Here is a 23205-nt window from a genome sequence, read left to right on the forward strand (position 1 = left end):
GTGTTTATACATCTTTCAACATTATACGAAGCACTGGGCGAATTTCAGACTGCCCCAGATGGCAAAAGTCTGTTGAATGAAACTTGTTGACAATGTTGTTAAAATAAAAAACTAATATTTGATAGCAAAAAAAAACCCCACAGCATGTTACAAATGTCAAATTTGTAATTTATAAAATTACAAATTATAAAGCAATGTACAGGGATTCTGGACTTGAATTTCGGTTCATAACCCAACCATCTGTCGAACACTTGTGTAGCAAAAGCAACATAACGTGGAAATCTCTTAAAGGTCAGCCAAACCCCTTCCTTCAGCTACAGGGTTTCCCTGTTTACGAACACGCCCGCCGTAATCGCACTCTGCCTGCAGATTAACCGAGGGGAGATGACACTCGCCACCGGCAAAAGAAAGATTGCAAAGGCAACCCTGTCAAATAGGTAAAATGAACGGGGTGCTCAGCTCACGGTGAAGCTGCCTGCAAGAGGCAGAGGGAGACTTCGCACGCCGGTACTGCCGAGCCGCGCAGGGACCCTTCGCCCAGGGAGGTGGGTGCGGGAGATCCGGTGCACCCAGCCCTCAGCGGCCGGCAGATTCGAGCAGGGCTGTTGCCTGGGGGAGAATAGGGGGCTGCACCGTGCACCCGAAAAGTTAAACCCACCGGCGCGGGATGGAGTGTCTGACGCCTCTCCCACAGCCGGGATGCTAAGCCGGCGCAGTCCGGGATCGGGCAGGGCTGCGGGTCCCGCATCTCCCCCAGACACCCTCCTCGTCCAGCGGGGACTCCGCAGAACTGCCCGCTGCTTCCCGGGAAAAAATAAACAAAATAAATGATAATGTGAAAAATAAAAAAAAAAAAAAACAACTCCGAGGGGGTTCGCCGAAGTGGAAAGTCCCCGGAAAGAGCCGCCTCGTAGCCGAGGAGGGAGCACGACCTGCCGGGGAGGCGCAGCGCACTGCACCCGGGACACGGGGCTCCAGCCCCACCACCCCGTCCCGTTACGGACCGCCGGCGCAGCTTCTCGCCCCTGGACACGGCTCCCTACCCAGCCTGAACACTAGTTGCTCCACCCACGGTGAAGAAGTGGTGAAAGGCGCCCTGGGGCAACAGCGGAGCTCCGCGGCACAGGAGCCCCAGCCGATGGGTGCTCCCCCCATGCATGGGGCAGACCGGGGTCCGCCCGAGCAGCCATCCGCTTCTCACCTCTTTAAGTTCCTTGGCCACGTCTTTCAGGTCCCCCAGGACTAATTCCAAATCCTCCACGATAATCTTGATCTGCTCCTTCACCTTGGTTTTGGAGGCTGCCGGCGGCCCCTCGGACGGCGACGAGGAGGAGGATGCGGTCCCCTTGGACTGGGCGGACATCCTTCGGGGCAGCCCAGCGCGGCCAGGGGGGCACAAAGGTCAGGCGAGCGCGGCTACCGCCGGCCGCCCGGCCTCGTCCCTCCGGCTCCTGGAGCTACTGCAGCTGCTGCTGTTTCTGCTGCCGCCGCCGCCGCCTACCCGCCCGCGCATCCCACGCCCGGCGCGTTGAGCCGCGCCGCGCTCCGCCGGGCGGGCGCGCTGTGCAGTTGCCATCAGCTCCCGGCAGCGGCGCGGGGGCCCGGCTGCAGCCCTCCCTGCGCCGCGCCTGCGCCTCGCCCCGCCCGCGCCACCGCCCGCTCGGGCCCCGGCCCCGGCTCCGGCTCCGGCTCCGGCTCCGGCTCCGGCTGGGGAAGAGGGGCCGAGGGAGGAGCGACGGGCACCTCACTGCCGTCAGCATCGCACCGCTGTGCTGCCCGGGGAGCGGGAGGCACGGGGGCTCCTCCTTGGAAGAGGTACTCTGCGCCCCTCGTCCCTGCAAGACAGCCCGTAGGGCGGGGGCATGGCGCCGCGTTTGGCCTGGAGCTCTCCCGGGGATCCCCGGTCGCGGCGGCCTATTGCACCAGCTCTGATGGAGAAGTGTTAAGCGCCCGTCAGAACAGCCCCCCCAAAAGGGAATCGGTTTCAGTGGCTGGCGCATTGCAAAATTCCTGCCAAAGGAGACAACAGAGCCTGTTCCTGCTAAAAAAAAAAAAAAAATCTGCACTTGTGAAGTAACCCTTCTGGCTGCTCTGGGGAGCCCCCTGCTCTCTTTGGACTTTCCTCCTCAAAGGAGTCTATAGGAAGGTGTTTTGTAAATACCACCGAATTGGTAAAAGGTTCACATCTTTGCCCATGCCTGCAGATTGCCCTGCAAACACTTATTAGTGATCAGTAGACCCTATTCAAGTTGCATTTGATCAGATAGAAGTAAAATGCACGTGAGCCAGAGCAGCTTTTACAAGCCATCTTGCTACTTGGCTCCCTGAGGCAGAGGCCTGTGCTGCATTTTGAGCACACACTTTCCCTAGCATTATTCAGAGATCAGTGTGGGGGCCAAAAGGAAGAGATTGCTGGATGTCATTCACCTCGGTGGTTTTTCATTTTACTGCAAAAAGGTGGCAAGTTCAGGAATTCTTAAAGCTACCTCCCAGTAGCTATGAAGTGCAAGAGGGCATGCAGCCAAGCCCTGCTTCGAGGATCACCCGGCATGGTTGCAATTGGCTTTTGATGCTTTAAATGCTTCCAAGAGTTTTGGCAGCCTGAGATGTTTTAACCTAGCTAAAACAGGAGGAGAAAAGTAGAACATTTCCCAGACTGGTGTGTCTGCACATGGTAAATAATCTCACTTGGTGACAGAGAGTTTTTCTCTGGAAAAGGTGTGGAACGGGGATATGAGTAGACAAGGGCTGACAGCACCTCTTACTGTCTTGGGTTAAGTGTAATTATCTCTGCACATTTTACCACTATAAAACGGTAATATGTTACCAATGTATTACCATTTACATAGTCAGCCAAACACCAAACAATGGTGTAGTGTTAGACTGAAATAATTTGTTAGTGGGCATATATTGTATTTTTTCCTCACCAGGTGTCTCCCAGTTTCACGTTTTTTTAAACAGTTTCAAGGAGGGCAAGTTCAGGAAGAGCCTGTGTCTTTCCTCTTGATTTCCCTTAAGTCTCATGGTAGACTTTTTTCATCTCACCAAAGCAACAGTTCTTCCAACACTGACTTTTAAAAACATTCCTACTGGTTATTTTTGCTTAACTGTTTCTGTATGAGCAACAACATCATATGATTTTTGGAGCTAGCTAAGTAATAGAGTCTGAATTTCCAAACTGCAGTCACCACTAAATTAGGAAGAAAGCAACCCACAAGTTGTTGAGTAAGTTTTAATTCATACATGGCATTGTATGAACAGAAAAAAAAAAAAATTATGAAGAGCTATCAGTGAAATGTCGATGCAGCAGCCAGCACGTCCCCAGTTTATAACTAAAGGAAAAAAGGTCTATTTTCTGACACCATTGAAGAATACTGTGTAACAATACACTGTACATACCTATACAAAACATAGCTTAAATAGGTAAGGGATGGTTTCTACAACATTTCTGTAGAAATCATCAACATGGTCACAAAATTACTACCAGATTTGCTACAGACCCTCTATAAATACTGTCTAGCCTAATTGAGCATTCATTATTATACAAATTTTCCAACACAGTTTCTTACTTTCTTACTGTATGAAGCTGTGGCACCTCTCGCATACTTTAGGAAGGGAAAACTGATTCCTGTTTTACCTCATCAGTTAGTTTGAAGTCATAGAAAGATTGCCCATGATCCTGTGGTTATCCTGTTTCCTTAATCCTGCAACAGCATTGGAGAATTCCCAAACTTTTGAAGATGTCCACTTCACCAATCCCTTCACTTCTATAGTGACATTCTTCTAAGGTCTCTGCAGGATTATGTAGTGGCTGATATTTTGTATTCAACCAAGTCTCTACTGCTTATCCCTGAAAAAAACACTGACAGCTCTTCTGAGTCCTGAGTAAAGTTCAGTGTCCTCTTGATCTTGAATGCAATTTTATGCCTTTAAAAAATGAGCTCTACCATGTCTCAGTTAACTAATCAGTAGTGTCCCATAGCATGTAGCAAAGCTATCTACTAGTTGTTCTATTTCTTTTGCTTCTGTATCTACAAGTAAATGTTATTTATTTTTGGCAGTTTATCCTTTTTGAAGCCTTTCCGTCTGTACCTTCGCTAAACGCAAAGTGGCTAATCAGGGAAAAGAAGGGTAGCTCGTTACTGGAAGTCTGACTTCTGTAGACTAAGAAGATGAAGAGGATGCACAAGAAATCTCTGCAGAAATCTTGGGGGATAAAGGTATTTTTTAAGTAAAAGCTTAAATGTCTTTAAAGTGTGGTTCACTGATCTCCCAGTAACACCTTTTAATCCAGAAAAAGCACTCAAAAAAAAAGGCAACACACATTAAATAAATTCTAAGTGAAGTAATGTGGTGCTCAACCATACCATTGCCAGCTGTGATCTCATTAAAGATCGCAAGTTGTCTAAGGCTTGGCCTGATCAGTAATTGGAAAGGACATGTCTCAGGAAAATCTCTCAAGATGCTGCAAAATTTTGTTTTGGTGATTCAGTAGATGGCACTTTTCCTTTTGGAAAAAATATCCCGTATTCAGTCCAGTGTTACAAACAGAATGAACTGAACACACACAACCACACACAGATCGCAGTCATTTTATCATATTATTTAATTTATACTATTTATTATATGTGTGGAGTCACAAAGAAAGTTGGCAACTGTGCAGGAAATCATTGAGTGATCATAAAATGTACATGAATCACAGAAATAATTTTTCATGAGAATCACCCAGACCAGTCATGTCAGTAATTAGTTTTACCTTTAGTCACTTCTCCCTTATTAAAAATAAAATAATTTTTTTTAAAAATGCTTACCTACTGGCAAGGCCTTGATACCGTTATCATAAAGCTTTCATATATATTCTTGCGTGAGAATAGAAACCAAATGAGCACTTACACAAACAATGTGTGTAAAACTACATCCCACAGCTACATCCAACTTTCCGCAAGTCACTAGTATTCCAAATAGATTAATTAAAAATTAATTCCCTGTTGCCTCTTGAAAGCATTTTGTTTGGTATTTGGACTATTTATCAAAAGTAAAAGTTGAGCAAAGTCTTCTGGGCCAAATGACATTTTTAATCCAAATGTTCGGATTGTTTTTTAAAGATTTTCAAAGTTTCCAAACAAAATCAAGGTTTTTAAAAGCAAACAGATACCTAGCTGAACTAACTAATTCTGGGAATGGTTAAATATAACCTTATTTTCCCTCCCTCTTTTAAATTTGTCCCTAAAGGAAATATTCCACATACAAGATAGGGAAGCACTAAACCGGTGAACCTGTTTTTTTCATCCCAAATGAAATTGTGAAAGAAAGCCTAATTGAATTGCTGCAGGTTTGTGTATTGGACACTTACTAAATTAAATACCTATTTCAATCTTCAAAATTAATCATAAGTTAAATTAAAACAATGGGTTAAGCTATAGTACAATGCCAATAACTTCTATTCCAGGTACTTATTAAACACAGGTTTCCATCTTTTAACTTTTCTAGCCTAAAAGAAGAGTGGACTAATCTCTTTCCAAAATGTTCCCATGTTTAACTGAATATAGTGCTCTTTTCTGAATTCCTAAACAATTATTTAACAATTGTGCTGAGGAACTCACATCGGCTGCTTACACTCCAAACTATAGAGTTGTAGTTCCTTTGGATGGATGTTGAAAGACTCTTCAGTTAAAGGGAAAAATTAAAAGTGCTTTATGAAATGTGGTATATATATTAAATGACATTATGTTATTTCACTTATTTAAAAAGTGAAAAGAAAGGAAACTCAGGAACTCACAAAATAAACTACATACTTGTGAGTTAAGTTGGTTGTTTCCAAACGGTAACTAGCAAACATAACAAAAGTCAGTGTTAAGGCAAGGTGACTTTATGCTCTAAGTTCTTGTCTTATTTCTCCTACATTTTTCTTCTTGATACTTATTTAAAATTGTATAGCAAAATACTATACATGTGTGGTATGAATTCGTAATTGCTTTGATTCAAGTACACAATCCGCACATATTTCCCATAAGGATTTAAGTACTGGTGAAAGTTTTCTGCAAACTAGCCCCTCAGTACCTAGAGAAAGAAATGGAGCATCTTGCATGAGTATCAGTTATACCTGTGACTTCTTTATATTCAAAAGAGTCAGTTTTCAGTGTAAAATTCAAGAGCCTATGAATTTAGTAAAAGAGGATGATAAAACCAAATTCAGTCAAAATACAAATACCTAGAGGTGATGTGATAATATGAACTTTGTCCAAGTTATATGAGGTTTGTCCATTCATATTATACAATGGCATCTAATATTGTGTAAATAATTGTGTGTGCAATACTTTGACTTAGTAATGATGCACTGGATAGGCAAGTAAAATAAAAAAAAAATTATTTTCATGTATGAAAAGAAAATAATCTGTTATTTTAGAGTATGGAAAATATTAAAATATGCATACACATCATTGAAAGATTCAGAAATGTATTTGCTCTCAAAATAAAAATTCAATGTCCACTTTTTGATGGAAAGAATTAACAAAATGACTGTACATATAAATCAATAGAATAATATATATGATAAAAAATAAATAGCAAATGGGTCAGGGAAGAAAAAACATGATTATACCATTCTTATTCATCTCTCTTGAAAATATCTGTCAAAATGTTTTTTAAGTACAGGAATAATATGAGATAAACTTATTATTTCCTCAGCCCAATACGCTCCGCGTAAGTGCTTGAAAAGAGAAGTTTATTTATTTCCTCTTCAAAATTGAAAAGCATGATTGTGAGGCTAAAAGGAGATTGGTGGCTGAATATTTCTGCAGTAAACCTAAAGCAGTAGTTTATATTAGTAATTCCTTCTGCTTGTTTTCCAAATTCAGTTACTGGAAGTTACATACTTAGTCTAATTTTACCAAGATTACTCTTCTGTTTACTGGTTAGCTGCTAGCTAACAAATTGGTGCCTTTTTTTTTCCCTAAGGAGCTATTCGTTGGTGTCAGATGCAAAGTATTTCCTGTGGAGGAATATCCCTTTACTGCTGGCACTCACTTCAGTAGTATGTTATTGCAAACATCTGGAGCACACAAGAAAAACACTGGCTGGATTCCTTCCTAAGGCATCTCAATCAGAATAGTCTGAGAGAGAGAAAATGCTGATTAAATGAGTAACCCAAACATGGAAAAGGGCAGTATCATGAGTACAGTATCAAGAATACAAAGGTAAAAGATGCAATTCTTTAACTTGCAGGCCTACAGTGGATTTATAGAACCTCTATCTCAAAGCCCACTCTAGCTACTGCATTTAAAAAAATATTTTTTCTGTCATACACTGTAAAGCAAAGGTGAACATTCACACATTTGAGGCTTTCAGTTTAGATTGATGAATTATCTATTGGCAGACAATGAATCTCTGCCACTTCTTCCCCTACTGTCCAGATTCAAATAATGTTAAAAGCCATAATGCAAACTATGAAAAAGAAGCCAGAAGCATAAAAAGGAAGGATCCATTACTCACTGATGAACATAAGACTGGATTGTGTGAGTGCCAGGTAGTCCCGTGAGATACTGACTGTTCTCCAGGCAATGGTTTGAGAACATGCTGATTCTATCCATGCCTCATTGAACTTGGCCAATAACATTACAAACCCAAGTACCCAATCAGTCAGAATCTGGTAGTCAGAATCTTCCAAACTTCCAAGAAAAAAATTCTCATATTCCACTCCTAAATTCAGATAATTATAAGTGAAAATATGTGATCTTTCTACTATTCAGTGTTCACTGATTGTTATATTATCAGTGTCATTCATTATTAATTTGGACACTAATGCTTTTCCAATATGTGTTTGGTTTGGTTTTTTTTTTTTTGTTTTTTTGGTTTTGTGTTTTTTTTTTAAGCAGTATTTTCTATGAAAAAATCTCCTTGAAAAGTCCCACAGTCAGTTAACCTGGGATCAGTTACATGATTTCTAGCAGTCTCTCAGAACCTATGACCTGTCTTTAAAATGTCAGTTGCACAGTGACACACACCAATACATACATTTACCTACTGCTGCTTTGAGTAAGCATTCTAGGTGTTTTCAAAGAAGTAACATTTTCAGGGGATATCCAGATGTCTCGTCCACCAGTCATTCAGAGTGTCTGTTCTGCTTGCACCAGCTTCAGATTTGTTCCAGAGAATTTGCAGTTCTCTGCAGCTGTGCTGGGAAAACTCACAACTCCCCTTATCCTAGGTAAGAGCTATTACTAACAGAAATCTTCAGAATCAAGTGTTCCATTTGCTTCCTCGGTAGTTATAACCTGTCAGTTTTTAGCTACTGGTTCAGAAAAAGAAGCTGTAGAGCCTATGCAGTCTGGATTGCTATCTCAGGAGAAAGGTACAAAACTAACACAGTGATAAAGCTTTAACTTTTTCACGATCTTGAGTATCTGTTTTCTTTCAAAACAGGGGAATAGTTTCTGATCTTTTTAGCAAGCATCAGGAAAAATTAATAACACTCAGAAAAAGGCAGTTCTGCCTTACTCTTTATTATGGTTTTGTTGTGTTTTTTTGTTTGTTTGTTTGGGGTTTTTTATCAGGTTATAATGTTGCAAAAGCTTAGGAAGTGAATCCAAATGAGACTGAATTTTTCCATTCAAATCCAGTCTCGTTGTTTGACAAGCTAAACCATTAAACACTCGTTAACATGTAGAGAGAAAACCAGGCCTTTTCTGCCTTCAGAAAAGCCCCTGTAATTAAATATAGTTAACTAACATGCTTGACTAATATTACCTGAAGGCCTAACCCACAGTCTACAAACCTCCTTTAAAAGTGAGACAGTTTGGTCTAAACCTCTGTAAAACTGTTTTGTGACCCCTCTTCAGTATGTCCAATCTTATCTTTTAGCAGAAAGATATAATTTCTCTCTAAAAAAGTCAGATCACAGGAAGACTCCGTGTTTTAGTTTCTGGGGATGTGCTTTGTTTTTATGCTACTGTCATTTGGTTCTGTGGTAATTCAATACCAGACACTGCTTACTGGGATAAAAGGATCTTATGTCTTACCCAATGCACATATACTTCTGTTCCTGAGGTTTCAACTCAGTCACTCTAAAATCATATTGCTGAATACTTCTATCCTGCCAATGACTATAACTAAATTACTTTCAGTACAGGAGTGAAGTACCATATTTAGTAAATTGCCGTAAAATTCCCTATGATTTTTATTTATTTTTAGCATTGAAAATGCTGGTTTTTATTAGCATTGAATATTCTTGCTTTAGCTCTTACATAAAATTACTCTACTCTGAAAAGAACTTTAAAAATCATTAGTGAATGAAAGGAAATTCCTGCATACCATTTACAGTCTGAGAGGTGGGGAAAATCCTGGGTTTTGTCCCTTGCTTTAAAATATGCATTATTTTATACAGGAACAGCACACCTAGGCTACTCTGGTATCTAGAGATTAGGAAAGGAAGAACAATCTGAATTTTTGTTTTTTGCTACTGCTCAGGCACTTTATGTTTGAAGATACCTTATTTGTGTCATTAACACTATTTTGAAGTTTCTTACACAAACTCATATTTCATCTAGAGATAATTTGGAAAAGATCAGAAGGCTTAAGATAAAGAGGTTCATTTGTGTCTCTGTGATAATTTCCATTATTTTTCGGCACTTGAATAATAATGCATCAGTAGTGTACCTAACAAACACAATAAACCCCATTTAGTATAATTCAGCCTTGTAAGTTTGTGACTTTAACAATCTTGTCAGTATTTGAATAAAAAATCAGTCAAACAACAAAGGAAGAACTACACAGGATTCTAGAAACATCTTAAAACTCTCTTCAATTTTGCAAATTGTTTGGAGGGAAGTGTTGATTAAAGAGTCCATAAATATTTTACAACGCTGACCTTCTGCTTTGGAAATTGCTTAAACTGGAGACACAGAAGTAAACTACAATCCTAAACCTATGTAATCTGCTAAAATGGATAATCAACCCAACAGTCTAGCCAGTTTACAGCTACTTTGGCCTGCCTTAGCCCACTACTGAGACCATCTCTTCTTTTTCTGTGGAATTCAAGGGAGTTGTTTTCTTGATGGGGTTTATATGCTCAGCTCTGTATAGGAGACAAAGGATGATCTAAGGTCTCAAGATCCATGATGAAACCTCCTTTCTCCAGATTTGCAGAAGGAGAATACTTACATACTGCTTTGTTCTCAGAGCACCCCTAAGTCAAAACAGAAGTCCTTCTGCTGTTGTGCAGGTCGCATAACAGAGTTAATTTGTGGGTTAATTTGTCTATGTAATTTCAATCAGTAGAGTGACAAACAGAAACCTGTAGCTTTTGCTTTAAGATTTTTTATATTTACTTCTATTTTCTGCAAGAGGAAAAATGTAATTATTGTGAATGTTTATTGAAGAAGTGGGTAAAAATGCATCTCCATTTCCAGGATCCTCTCCAATGATCATTTATTCTGCAGTGTTGAAATTTTTATCAAACCTTGGCTTTTATGTGATGCCTTTTGAAGTTGATAGACTTTCCAGTTACTGAAGGTCTGTTGTTGCAGTGCAGCAGTTTATTATAGCTGAAACGTTTTTTGCATGTCAGAGATTTTGACTTTGCGCTCACCAAGCTAAGGGGTAAAAGATGAATATAAACTGAACAATAATCAGAGGTAAATATAAAAAAAATCATCTCTTTGATTCCACACTGCCATTGACAGGACTTCACACGCATGCAGATACAAAGGCAAGAATCTGAAATCATAGTATGAAAAGGTTCTGCACGGAATTATCTGCCATGCCTCTCTTATGTAGCCTTTGGAGTAAGGTCACACAGTTTTGTTTTGTTGCAGCACTGCCAAATCAGACATCAGAAGGCTTGGTAGCTCAGTTTCTGTTTACTTTTTATCTTACAAAAGATACACATGATAAACCATGGGAGTCAGGGTTTTAAGTTCTTATTGTTGCTTTTACTTAGTACTTGTTAAAATATTTACTTTCATAGCTATGTTTTAATCATTGAGCTACTCCCTTGTCCTGTGGCAATGACAGGGATTAGAGCTCAGATTTTGCATTCATAGCAAGAAGTTCTACTTTATAGGATCAGACTCACACAAGATCTGAATGCCTGTTTAATGGATGTTTACAAATTGGAAACTGATATTTCTAAAGTTTCAAGAAAGCCCAAAAACTCATTACTCCCCCAACCTGTTGAAAATGGCCCTATGGACTTATGAATGGACCTTGTCACACAGAAGCCTGTGTGTACTGAATTCACTGAGACAGACAAGTTTAGGTTAGCTATAACAAAGTTCTTTACTGTGAGGATAGTGAGGCACTGGAATGGGTTCCTCCAGGAAGTTGTGAATTCTCCATCACTGTCAGTGTTCAAGGCCAGGTTGGATAGTATCTTGGGTGACATGCTTTAGTGTGTGGTGTCCCTGCCCATGGCAGGGGGATTGGAACTAGATGGTCCTTTCCAACCCAATCCATTCTATGATCTATGATTAACGTCAGCATTCACTGAGGCTGTCATAGGCCACTAGAGAAGAGACAGTCTTCTGTTGTTACATACAGATATGGTGTACCTAAAGACTTCTGAGCATCCTTAATAACAGATATTTAGATTCCTAGATTTTGCAGATACAGATCTTTGGGAGCCAACAGACTCATATTTGGATGGCCCCTGACAAAAGAACTGAGTGTGGAAATAAGTGAAAGAGAATACTTACATTTTTGTTAATCTCTTTTCCCTTAGCTTAAGTGGTTAAAATTTCTGAAATGGTGGACTTAAAATTTGCAAGCTATGGAAAAGCTCAAAATTGGTTTTGCAACAATTCATTACCAGTAGGGTAAAGCTAACACGTCTCATGATGGTCTGGAATCATCTTTTAAAAATTGTTTTATTCTTAAAAATTTAAAATAAGAAATGGAACTGTAAGCATTCTATATTTTTATCATTTGTTAAACTTTTCAAATATTATTGCCATACTCTGATAAGTTTTAAAGTTGAGAGTAATAGTGTCTAAAGTGAGAAGACATTCTGTCAATCCAGTCAGTATTCTTAAATATTTGGTTGACACTTTTAATACTCAGTGATAGGAAACATATGAGGACATAAATAAATAGACATCACTCATTCACTTTTGGCTAAGACCAAACTCTATTCCATTCTTACACTTCTGCTTCTACATACAAAACGGTGACTGAGGGGAAAATGTTGGCTCAGTTGTGTGGCAAGATGGGATGCTTGGAACTTTCAATATCCTGGCGTGTAATTCCTTGGAATATGTCCAAAATACTCATGTTTTATTCCAGCTGGCATGTAACATACTTCTGCCACAGTCAAGACCCGAAAAGGTTTACTCAGTAAAAAATCTTCTTGCATCAGGCACAGAGTCACTCTTTTCTTTTTTTTTTTTTTTTTTTTGGTTTTATGGTAGTACTGCTGTCTCCCAAAATTATTTTATTTGTCTGGTTTTGCTCCTTTTGACTTGATTCTCATTCAGGTGGAATTTTCAGTCCTCAAAGAAAATGATAAAATGAGGTTGTGTGTGTCCATACTTGCAATATTTTTTTTCTTTCTGAGTCTTTTTCTATATTATTGCAAGTTGATACAAGGTAACACATCAAGAAAAAAAAAAAGATTGATTACAGGAATAAATTTTAAATTACACTAAAAATGGAATTCATATAACCATAATGACTAAGCTATAATCTTTAACAGATTTATAAAATAAGAGCATATACTTTAAATCAAAATTAATGGCAATGTATGAATGTATGTTACCAAACATTGAATAATGTACAGAACAGTCTTTTGACATGAGGAGCAGGTCATTGTCCTACTCTTCAGGCTATAAAATCACACCACTGTCTCCTCCTTGTGACTTTAAGAGTTGTATTTTTTCCTGCTCAGTGCCACACCTTCCTCCTCTGATTCCTTAGGACATTTCCGTATGAGGCAAAAGGCATATATCTGAATTTAGTTAGGAAGATTTTACGGTCTTCAGCATCTTGAGTGGATTCTCTGATCACTCGTAGTCAAAACATGCAACAGCTCACCATGTCTAGCAATGTTTTAAATCCTAATAGTCCTGCATTTGTCTTGGAGTGGTTCTATAGCAGATGTGAACTCCTGTTAGTTATTTTCATAGGAGAATACATAGGGATACAGCCATGTCCTTGGTATTTGCTTTTGGTTAGCCCTAAGCTGTTCTTCTGGAACCATGGTTCTCTGTGAAAGGCGTTAAGAGACCTCCTGCAACTTACAATGACTACCAGGTTCCGTTCCACGGGTCGTACAAGATGGAGTTGATGTCAGAATGCTCAGACTTTGTTTATTTTCATTTCTCTCTGGAGTTAGATGTATGTCTAGCAGCATCATTGGATAGGTCTATTCTGTCACAAAGATAGAGGCTTGAGGACAAGCAACCAGAATAGTTTTCTGACTTGCAACAAGAATAGTTTTCTGACTTGTGCTCTGCTCACAATCCATACCAAAGTGTACTCAGATGAGAAGAGATCATGGATGTCTTTGGAATCTGTCTTGATGGAGCAAAGTTGCCTTAAAGTCCATAAAACTGAAACTCCCTGAATATATTAAAATATCTAAGCTGTCAGCTGACATACACAGATCAAGTTTCAGGTCTACTGAATTAGATAATGACCTTCAGAAAACCTCTGGTTTTGCAAATTTGTCTTGACTTCCTAATGTTAAAATTAATTAGACCCTTCACTGTTAGACATACCTGGAAATTTCTGATATGATAATGATGTCTGAAGAGACTTGAATCTGCATTTTTGTGGAGAATTCGTTTCTCAAGGAGGTAGGTGGCAATGGTCCTCAAGCTTGCTTCCATTTCAAGCCACAGAATCTCTCATGAATAAATTTGTGGGCCAGGCCCACCATATGCCATGAGGATACAGCTCAAGTGTGCTGCACATGAGGAATGAGTGATGCACTGCACATACAATATACTCAATGCTTCTCAGTGAACTTGATGCAAGCATTTACTTCCTTTTTGTACATCTTTGCACATGGCAAAGATTTTCAGTAACTGCCTGTTATACATAGGAAAGCAGGCTGCCTGTTCTTGGTCTCCCTCTTCCTTTCATAAATATGAGCTGTAGACAGACTGCAAATCAGAGAAAATGTTCTGATTCTGGTAGCTCGTTCTCATCTGCCATCTTCTATCAGGTTTCATGAATCCTTTCCGACAACAATTATTGTTGTGTGCTATAATGATTGCGATATTGTCAGATTGTACTTGCTATCTGGTATGGATGTTCACATACTACTACTCTTACAGGGAACAATTAATAGCAAGTATAAACTAATGATGTCTCCCTTGATCTCTTTTTGTCAGGACTGCAGATCTTGTACCACCTTAATTTTATTGGCCTATACATCTGTAAGAGATCTATCAGTCGCAGTGTTGTGGCACCTAATTTAGTTGGTATTTTGGGCAAGCCCAACAATGCTCTGGCAAGATACAACAGTCAATAGACATGAGTTGCGTTGCTGAGTGGAGCGATAGACCCATAGTCTCCAAGAGAGCAGCTGGAGATGAGTTGCTGCCAAAGGAGTTCTGCCAGCTGCAGTTTGTTCCTATTCACACAGGGATGGCAAGCAAATTCTGTGTACCATTGTGCAGGTGGACATAGCATAGCACTGATCTTTGAAACTGTGGAAATCATACTGTGCTTTTCATCTTTTCTGTTGAAATCGTTTGAACACTTGGAATAATTATACTCGTTATCTAGAAAGAATATCCAGGGCTAAGAATCCACATGTATATGATGATAAAAGCATTTATTTTCAAAGAAGCCTCCACCGCTCGTTTCTAATCTTAGAAATTTTATTCTTAACTAATCAGGACTTGACCATAGGTCTTGTCTTTTACACAGTCAATTGCTGTAGCCACTAAGTTACACACAAATGGTTTAAGCAAGTATATATAAGCCATACCCAAGATTTAAAGACACAAAAGTGAAGAAAACTTAGTTAAATAAATCTTCGGATGAGAGGATCTGAAGGCTTGTACCTCATTCTGTATTTCTGCAAGCAACAGCTGGAAGGTTGCAGGGAAGCCCTAGGGGCCTCCGATAGACATCTGTTGATGTACCTAGGCACTTTGGGGCTTGAAGCAGGAGAGGATGCCACAAACTGTGATGTAAGTGCTGAGGAGGGGAGAGAAAAAGACTCTACTATGAGCTCTGATAGAGTTGCTTTGGGAAAGCAATTATTGCCATTTCTTGAGCTGGAAGTGGTAGGGCTGTGGATCACTTTAAAATAGAAGTACATAGCAAATAAGATTGCTCCCTCTTGCCTGTCATTAACATCCTTCATTCATTATCGTACTGATTTTAGAGATGGAATCCTGCCTGTTTATACCATACAAAATTAGACTCATTTCAGTTAGGGATTTGAGAACCAAACTGCTGTAAAGTCTTTCAAAACCCAGCACAAGGTTCATTCACTCAAGAAATTGAAAGACCTGGCTTCTAGCACTTACCCCAGAAGGACAGTTTGAGTTTAAGTTTCTTCAGGCAGAGAGATAGTTTTAATGAAAGAAGTTTCTCATATCTCTGTGTGAATGAAAGTGGGACAAGTATCTTGCACATATGCCTTTCTTCCAGATTCCTATTTGAGAGAAGTGTTGCCTGGAGCAAATCACTGAATTTATAGAGAGAAATAGAGATGAAGATGAAAAATACTTCCCAGTTTAGCAAATGAGTTTTTGAAGACCAGCCTCTAAAATGCTTACTTGTCACTAAATGTTGAATAGGGAGTTTGAACACTGAATCCAAGCCAGTGGTTTCTACAGCACTTAGGAGACTTCTGTTAACTTTTGCTATGCTGAGGTTAAATTGCCAAACCAAATTTGCAGACCTACACCTGAACTGCCATTTCATATTTAAGCAAGTTTTTTGTTTTAGATAAAACCTTTCTTTTTAGTTCAAGAGTCTTGATTTCAGACAGCTGTATCACCAAAAAGTGTATTTACAGAAATGAAATATTTACTAAGCAGATTTAAACAGATTATCTCAAATTTAAACGGTTAAATTTAAAACATGTTAGAAAAAATAATATTGAAAACGTCATTTGGTCTTTACAACAATACTTAAACAGCTGTGTCATGCCATAAATGCCAACTGAATAAATTTTTTAATTCTTGAATTAACAAGACAGGGTATTTTACATTTGAAAGACAATGGTTATCCACTTCCTTAGGTTAAAATATTTTAACCAGTATTATGCAACATAGTTATGTTAGTTTAATTAAGCTTCAACAAACTGAATATATTCCTTGTAAACACATATTACCAGCACATGTACTTCAATAAACAAGGATTGCATCCTCTTGTCACAAAACAGTGAGTTCCAACAACTCTAACTTTCCTAAATCACACTTGCAATGACTGAAGCCATCTAATTTGCACAAAAGAGCAGTGGAAAATTAATTTAAGAACACATTTGGCTTCACGTATGTTTGCAATAAAACTGTTGTTTTAAATATCTTAATTAGAACTGTTTGTCATGGTTACTTGAAACTAGCATAATGGCATTGTTGTGACCACAAAAATCAAAGGGAGTGAAAGGACTGGGGGTGGAAGGAAGGCAGCAAGTGTTTTAAAACTCCTGAAGAGTTCAACAATTTCAGAAAAAAATCCCAGACAACTCAACTCCAGTCACACACCCCTGTGTGTGAACACACATATGTGTTTTCTTAAGGGGAGAATTGCAAATTTATTTTCAGCATGTATTTAATTTCTTCAGTAAACTGTAATTACTAAATCTTGGTTAAACTATGTTACGTATCTCCAGTGGCACCACGCAGAACAAAAGGAAAATACACAGCCAACTGCCTTGGCTTTTCCTACACAGGATTTTCAACTTCGACCTCTAGTTACCAACAATGCTCCTCAGAAGTCCTTCCAACTCATTATGGAAGGAAGGTTGATGGAAACATCATGGCATAACAACCACACTAAGCAAAAGTTTTTGGAATCAAAATCCCCAGAGCAGGTTTTCCTTTTCAGTGGTGTTTGAATTCAGTCTCTGACCCACATCCTCTCTTTACTCAGGTTCATTATTAGCCAGCAGTTCACCCTAGCGAAGAATGTGCCAGACATAATTTACTTTCCCCAGAAGCTCACTAATCTTTCTTCAAATGCTTCTTCTCATATATTCCTGTTTCAGGTAACTTTCTATAATATCAGCATTGATACAGCCACAGCACAGAGCCCTGCCGCTTCAGACTGATTCAGACTTTCGCCTTCCGTTATAGCTCACTCTGTTCTTTTAAAGTAACTCCAGAATATTAATTTTATTTGACTCAACTTATGGACAAGAAAAAAAATATTTTCCTTGCTCTTACACAGACTGAGAGGATAACTTCCACTAGATAATTTTTCAGAAGTCACAACTCCCACCATCCCAGACCATTATTCCTGTATTCTTTCAAGACTGATCCTTTCAAACACACTGTCACATCACTGGCATCACATACAAAATTTTTTTGGCTGTTTTCACAGTGCTTTGTGTTCCTTAGAAATCAAATGCGATAAGCATGATACACAAATTTAATCACACAAATGAACAGCTAGCCAACTAATGGATGTATCTCAAAGCATCTTAAACATTAAGGAATATACTATAACATGTATTACTGGGGCAGATTTAAAGATACCTAGATATTTAAAAAACAAATTGATGTCTCAAGAAGTAGTCATATACATTAAGAAAATTAACATTTCAGGAAATGAAAGTTAGAGATGTAAATATCTTTTAGAATTTCAGTAGAAGAGAGAGAATGAAGAATAGGAATTTCTCCCATTTCAGTATAGAAGTTTCATTATAAAGAAATGTCCTGCAACTCCAGAGAATTCAAAGCTATGAATGTCTTTGTTGTTTTCTTTAACTCCCTTTATTGCTGGAAATCAAAAGCAGGTTCTGTCCTCCTTTCCTCACCAATTTTAGTATCTTTGAAGCAGGTTCACAATCTGTTTGTTTTAAGACGTCTTCAGTGTCACACCAATTAGTCAGGTAGGCAGATTTAGAGCTGGGAGAAAGCAAAGACTTGCTTATCACTTTGAGTAAAATTCTCCATGCTTCCCTACCATACCAGACACACTTTTACCTATTTTTCCTGTAAATGAAAAAGAAAAAAAAAGAGTGAAAGGTTTCTTGGGGTAGTCTAGAAACTGACAGAAAATTCCCTTTAAAATACAAGTTGCTTCCCTGATGTCTCCATAGTAGGGAATTTAATGCTTTGGGACTTCATATGGCTGAATTTTGCTCCTTGAATTTGGGTTTTGCAGGTTTTCTGTGTCATACAAGTAACTTACTGGAATCCATATCCTGATTTTATTTTCCTATGAGTGTAAGAATACAAAATAATATATGAAAGTCAACAATCTGGAGCCATGGGTAACAGTCGTTAGTAAAATACAAACACTTGAAATGAAACAAACAGATTTGGAAAAAAAAGTCAATATCAGCAACAGTCTCTCACCCTTCTTTTTTTTTATGAGAAACTGAAACTTTTATGATCCTGTCTGCCTGAGACACTTACTGAAAGAATTGTACAAAAAATTATATCATCCTCAGAATCAGCAGTGAGTTTGAATCACAGATGGAGTGAAGTAGAGAGCTCTTGTCTCTGTCTTAGTTACATATGTCTTTGCTCAAACAAAAATTAGAGTTATCAAGTCTGTAGTATGGCTTTTTTCCTTTCAGCAAAATCTTTAGAATTAAACACTTCTGTGCTGAGAAAAGACTGTTGAACTTTCCATTCTTTCTTCTCCTCTTTAGTCTAAATTCCATTAAAAATATCTTTCTGAACCTAGAAGGCTACTCTGATTTTTATAGCCTCTGGAGAGCAAAGGAATTATGTTAGAATTTAAGCAGTGGAGAGTGCTGGCAAGATTAAATCTAATCTAAAAGGAAGAGGCTCAGGAGAAATATAATCACAACATACAAAAAAACCTCAAAACCAAACAACTGAACAAAACCAAACCCAACAAAACAATAACAAACCACCCACCACCACCAACTTTCAGGATGAAGTTTTAGTTCTCACATTCTCAAAAGCAGCTGTGCATTCAAGAGAATGCCAATTTTTTGTCTTGAAGAAATCTGTGTGACTCCAGATGGAGTATTTGTTTCTCCATTTCTGCTTTGGAATAGAAAACATATATCTCTTGTTCAATTGCTAGGTATGCAAAAGTCAAACATCAGCAGTCTGTTATGGAAGAGATGATGTCAGGTGGAAATCAGTGGTCATTTATTTATTCTTGAGTCTCAGAAGTAGTGAATTTATAGAAAATATTATTTTATATATGTATTAACAAGTTGTATAATAATTGTATAGCAATAACAATTTATAACAATAAAATTGTAAAATAATGTCTCCATCATTATTTTTCTTAACATATCTACCCCTTTTGCTGCAAGTGTTCCAAGCACTGGGGTTGGTTAAAAAGCTGAACCTTTCTGAGGAAGTATTTATACTCAGCTTAATGTGCCTTTCAAGCTCGTGAATCTTTGGCAGGACACTAATGATTACTTGGAAAGTAGTAATCACTACTTTATTAATTAGTGAATAATTGCAGTAATGAGGACTGTTTGTACAGTTAGCTAATAAACTGGCTATTCTATTGCCCCAGAATCATATGCACATATTGACTAGGCTGGAAAAAAATTAATCTTTCCAAGTCTGATACTTTTTACTCTATGCTGAGTCTCTAAGAGACACTGTATTAGCATGCTTTCTTTGCCTATAAACTAGGTAAGTTTCAGCAATGCGGGTCCGTTAACTAGAAAGAAGGCTTCACTGATCTGAAGGATGTTGGTCCTTTCTCCTTTTGTAATATGCTGTCTTTGAGATTCAGGTGAAAAGAGGTAGAAACATGATATGATACTAAAACTCCAGATGTCTGCCTAACTGAATGATAAACTAACATCCATATACAGAAGCTTTTCTGATTTTGACAGAGCTGTCACATGGAAATGCTTAAAGCTGTGGATAGATTCTAACCACCTCAATTATAAAAGAATAATTTAAAGTTATAATGCAGCAAGTAGCATATTGACCCATTATTCAGACATCCTTTTATTATTACATACTATTAGACTTGTTGAAATATGCACTGAAATATACTAGGAAATCGATCTTAATGACGAATAATAGTAATTTAAAATGGAAAATGTCAGTGGGGAACTTTTGTTTATAGTGGGTTTGGGGTGAGTTTTTTTAGCAAGAATAAAGTAAGTGCTGAAATTGCAGATAGGCCATGGGTCTGGATTTTTATATCTTTTCACAATGGGCTCTGAATTCTATTTCTTTGTATTGTTTTTTCTTTTTTTCTTGTTGTAGAATATACCATTGGCTTTTAGCTAGGAAGCTCAGCTCCTCTGAGAGAACTTGGGCAACTGTTGCTGAAGTGGATCATAAGCTACAAGTCGCTTCTGGTTGAGCATGGAAAGAGAACATGCTCCATTCATTGTGATCATCTGTGGTGAGCTAAAAAATGACTTAGCATTTTAATAAATAATAGAAAAGGCATCAAATTAATCTTAGGTCAAATAAGTATTCTGCAGAGGAATGAGGGCCTTATAGTAGACTTGTGATAGTAAACTACTTCTTGCTTGTGCATAGTTTTTATTAACTACTTTGCTTCCAGAGAGAATTAAAAAAAATAAAGAATTGAGAGGGTAGATCTAGAAGAAAGATATTTTGGACAGACAGCTACAGATACCAAGAATAAAATCTTCTGGAGAGAGATAAATCTGTTTGGAGTAGAGTGAAATTCAAAATTTTTCTAAGTTTCCAGAGATGATTGAATTCTTTCCACATATGAACAGAAAACAGGAAAAAGCTGTAAAAGTAAACAAGATTTTGTTTTCTTATGTAAGAATATAAAAAAAAAACCAAAACCTCCACTCTAGACACTTTTCAAATCAGGCAGTATTTTACAGGAACTTGTGCCTTTTCATGCATAATGATCCAGACACCACTGCCACCAAGACTAGTGAAACTTTACATTCAAAAGTGACAAAAAGGGTAATTAAACTATTATTCAGTAATTTTTATTTTTTTTTAAATATGTATACGTATGCAAAGAAGTAATTGGTCTTCTCCAAATTAAAAGGAAACTGTTTTAAAGAAAAATTCACCTTTGAGTCTTCATTTAGCTTGTGCTTTCTGCCTTCCTGGATGGGAAATTTTAGGCTTCACAGTACACAGCATGGAAAGTTCTATGGAAATAGAGAATATTACAGCTCTGAAATGCTTAAGAAAAAGATTTATCAGAGTTATGAATCAGATCCAGCACCTGTTTTCATCACTTTGATAATATATGTCAGTTATATGCAAGTTTCAGTTATTGCAAGCAGCACCAGGTAGCATACAAATGTTTCTTTGACGGATTGGATAAAACTAACAAACTGTGACAGTGTAAAGATGTTATCCCAGCTAATAAGGTGATGAATGTTTTACACAAACTACAATACTCTATTAGAGAAAGAGTCTGGCACTGTCTTCCAGAAGACATCAGATTTCCTGTGAATGATTTTTTTCTGGAAGATGCTGGCTTAAATGGAAATCATATTTTTTACAGGAACAACACAAGATCACAATTTGGAGGAAAAAAAAAAAATTGTTCTGAATGGTTTCCTAATATTATGTGATGCCACTATCAAATGGTTAACAATTGACCATCCAGGGCATATGAGTCCCCTGGCTTGCCCTAAAATATATGATTTTAGGGACAGTCAGATCATCCATGAGAGAAGGGTGATGAAGAGAAAGAGACGATGAATGGCATTGTGATAGTTTCCCTTAGGTAAGACATGCAATTGTTCTTCATATGACAGTGAAGATACTAAAAGAAAAACAGACATAATAGCTGCTACTGACAAATAGCTCTAGTTCAACAGTCCCGACTGGAAGCACACTGTGCTATGTCCTGTGGGTGAAAACATGTGGTGACATTATCAAAGTTCTTTCACTCCAAGACACAAGACAGACATTATCCAGCACACAGACAGATTGCTCAGATCACTCTTTCTAAAGTATTCTGGGTATGTTTTGACTTAATTTAAGTAATCCTGTGCAAATGCTGTATTTACAAAAGCACAGTGGGTATTCATCCCCGATCCAACAGATCTGAACACAACTAGCTGTACTTTTTCAGTTACCAATGAAATTACAGTGGTTTACTTACTTCAATACTTAACACCCAATGAAAATAATTTGTTTCATTTAATCCCTGGCAGAAATCACAGGAATACATGTCACAGGAAATCCACATTATTGTCAACTGCTATATCAAGCAGACATCTAATCTGTTGCAATCTAAGAAGTTTAGCTCTATCCCTTCACCCATCATGTTTAACCTTGCAGAAGTCAATATGCGACAGGTGTACACTCCAGACACCTTCTCTGCACTAGATTATAGCACAGGCCACTGATCTGGAACCAAATTTGGCTGCAGAAAGCTAGTTTTTCTTTTCAGTCATTTCAAGTCAGATTTTGAGTAAGCCTCCAGTTCTGTGAGCCCTACACAAAAACGTAGTCAGAAATTTGTGCATGTTAGACCATCTGAGTGGTCATAACCTACTACACTCACCACTTGCTATTAACGTCCTTTGCAAGCTGCAAGGGAAAAAGGAGTGTGCAATGCAGAATTCTGGTCCAGGGCACAGACCTGCACTGCTGGTCCCTGCCCTGTGAGTTCAGCTGCATCCTGGGAGGCTGTGTTTCTAGGACTTCCACTGAACATGAAGCCCTTTTTCATGACAGGATAAAAACCCATTGCTATACTTTCAAAATGTATGTAAACCAACCTTGCCTAAGCCTTGGGATAAATCAAAGGAATACAATTGAAAAAAAAAAAAGTTCTGAAGTATTTTGAGAGTTATCTGTGCCTTCTACTGCAAGTACAAAAGTCTTTCAAATCACCCTGTGAGAAGCAAAAAAGATTTTTCTGGAAATTAAGCCTAATTCTCTGCTCTGCATATCAAAAGATCACTACGTAAAGTGATGTGTTTGAGGGATTTAAGACATTATAGATTCCTTATCAATCAGATTACTTTATTGACTAGATTTTTTTTCATTTCATCACAGATTTTCAAACATAAAAGTTGTAGTTATTTAATAGCTACTCGAAAAAAAAGAGGTCTTTTAAGTAAAATAAGATTTCATCTATGAAATTATATGGGTTTTTTTTGGTTGTAAA

The 23205-nt window shown here is 38.2% G+C and overlaps 1 protein-coding gene and 1 long non-coding RNA gene across 3 annotated transcripts in view; both read right to left on the reverse strand.

Annotated features, from left to right (window-relative positions):
• PRR16 (proline rich 16) overlaps positions 1-1564 on the reverse strand; it is a 159640-nt gene extending 158076 nt beyond the window's left edge. Inside the window, exon 1 of the mRNA XM_061468688.1 lies at positions 1202-1564. Coding sequence (XP_061324672.1) covers positions 1202-1363 — 162 coding nt within the window. The 5' untranslated portion in view covers positions 1364-1564. The remainder of the gene's footprint in view (positions 1-1201) is intronic.
• Positions 1565-5102: 3538 nt separating this feature from the next.
• On the reverse strand, positions 5103-22846 carry LOC133277110 (uncharacterized). 2 transcript variants are annotated; one of them, XR_009746089.1, is made up of 4 exons: positions 22597-22846; positions 21143-21223; positions 15006-15141; positions 5103-7112 (listed from the first exon to the last, which is right to left on the reverse strand). It is a non-coding gene; the product is annotated as an uncharacterized LOC133277110 (long non-coding RNA). The 2 variants fall into 2 exon arrangements; XR_009746088.1 differs by lacking the exon at positions 22597-22846 and having other exon boundaries at positions 21143-21538.
• Positions 22847-23205: the final 359 nt, after the last annotated feature.

This window comes from Pezoporus flaviventris, unplaced genomic scaffold, assembly GCF_033815535.1.
Source record: "Pezoporus flaviventris isolate CSIRO_AGI_PZ_B2104156 unplaced genomic scaffold, CSIRO_AGI_Pfla_v1 ptg000050l, whole genome shotgun sequence".
NCBI classification, from domain to species: Eukaryota; Metazoa; Chordata; class Aves; order Psittaciformes; family Psittacidae; genus Pezoporus; species Pezoporus flaviventris.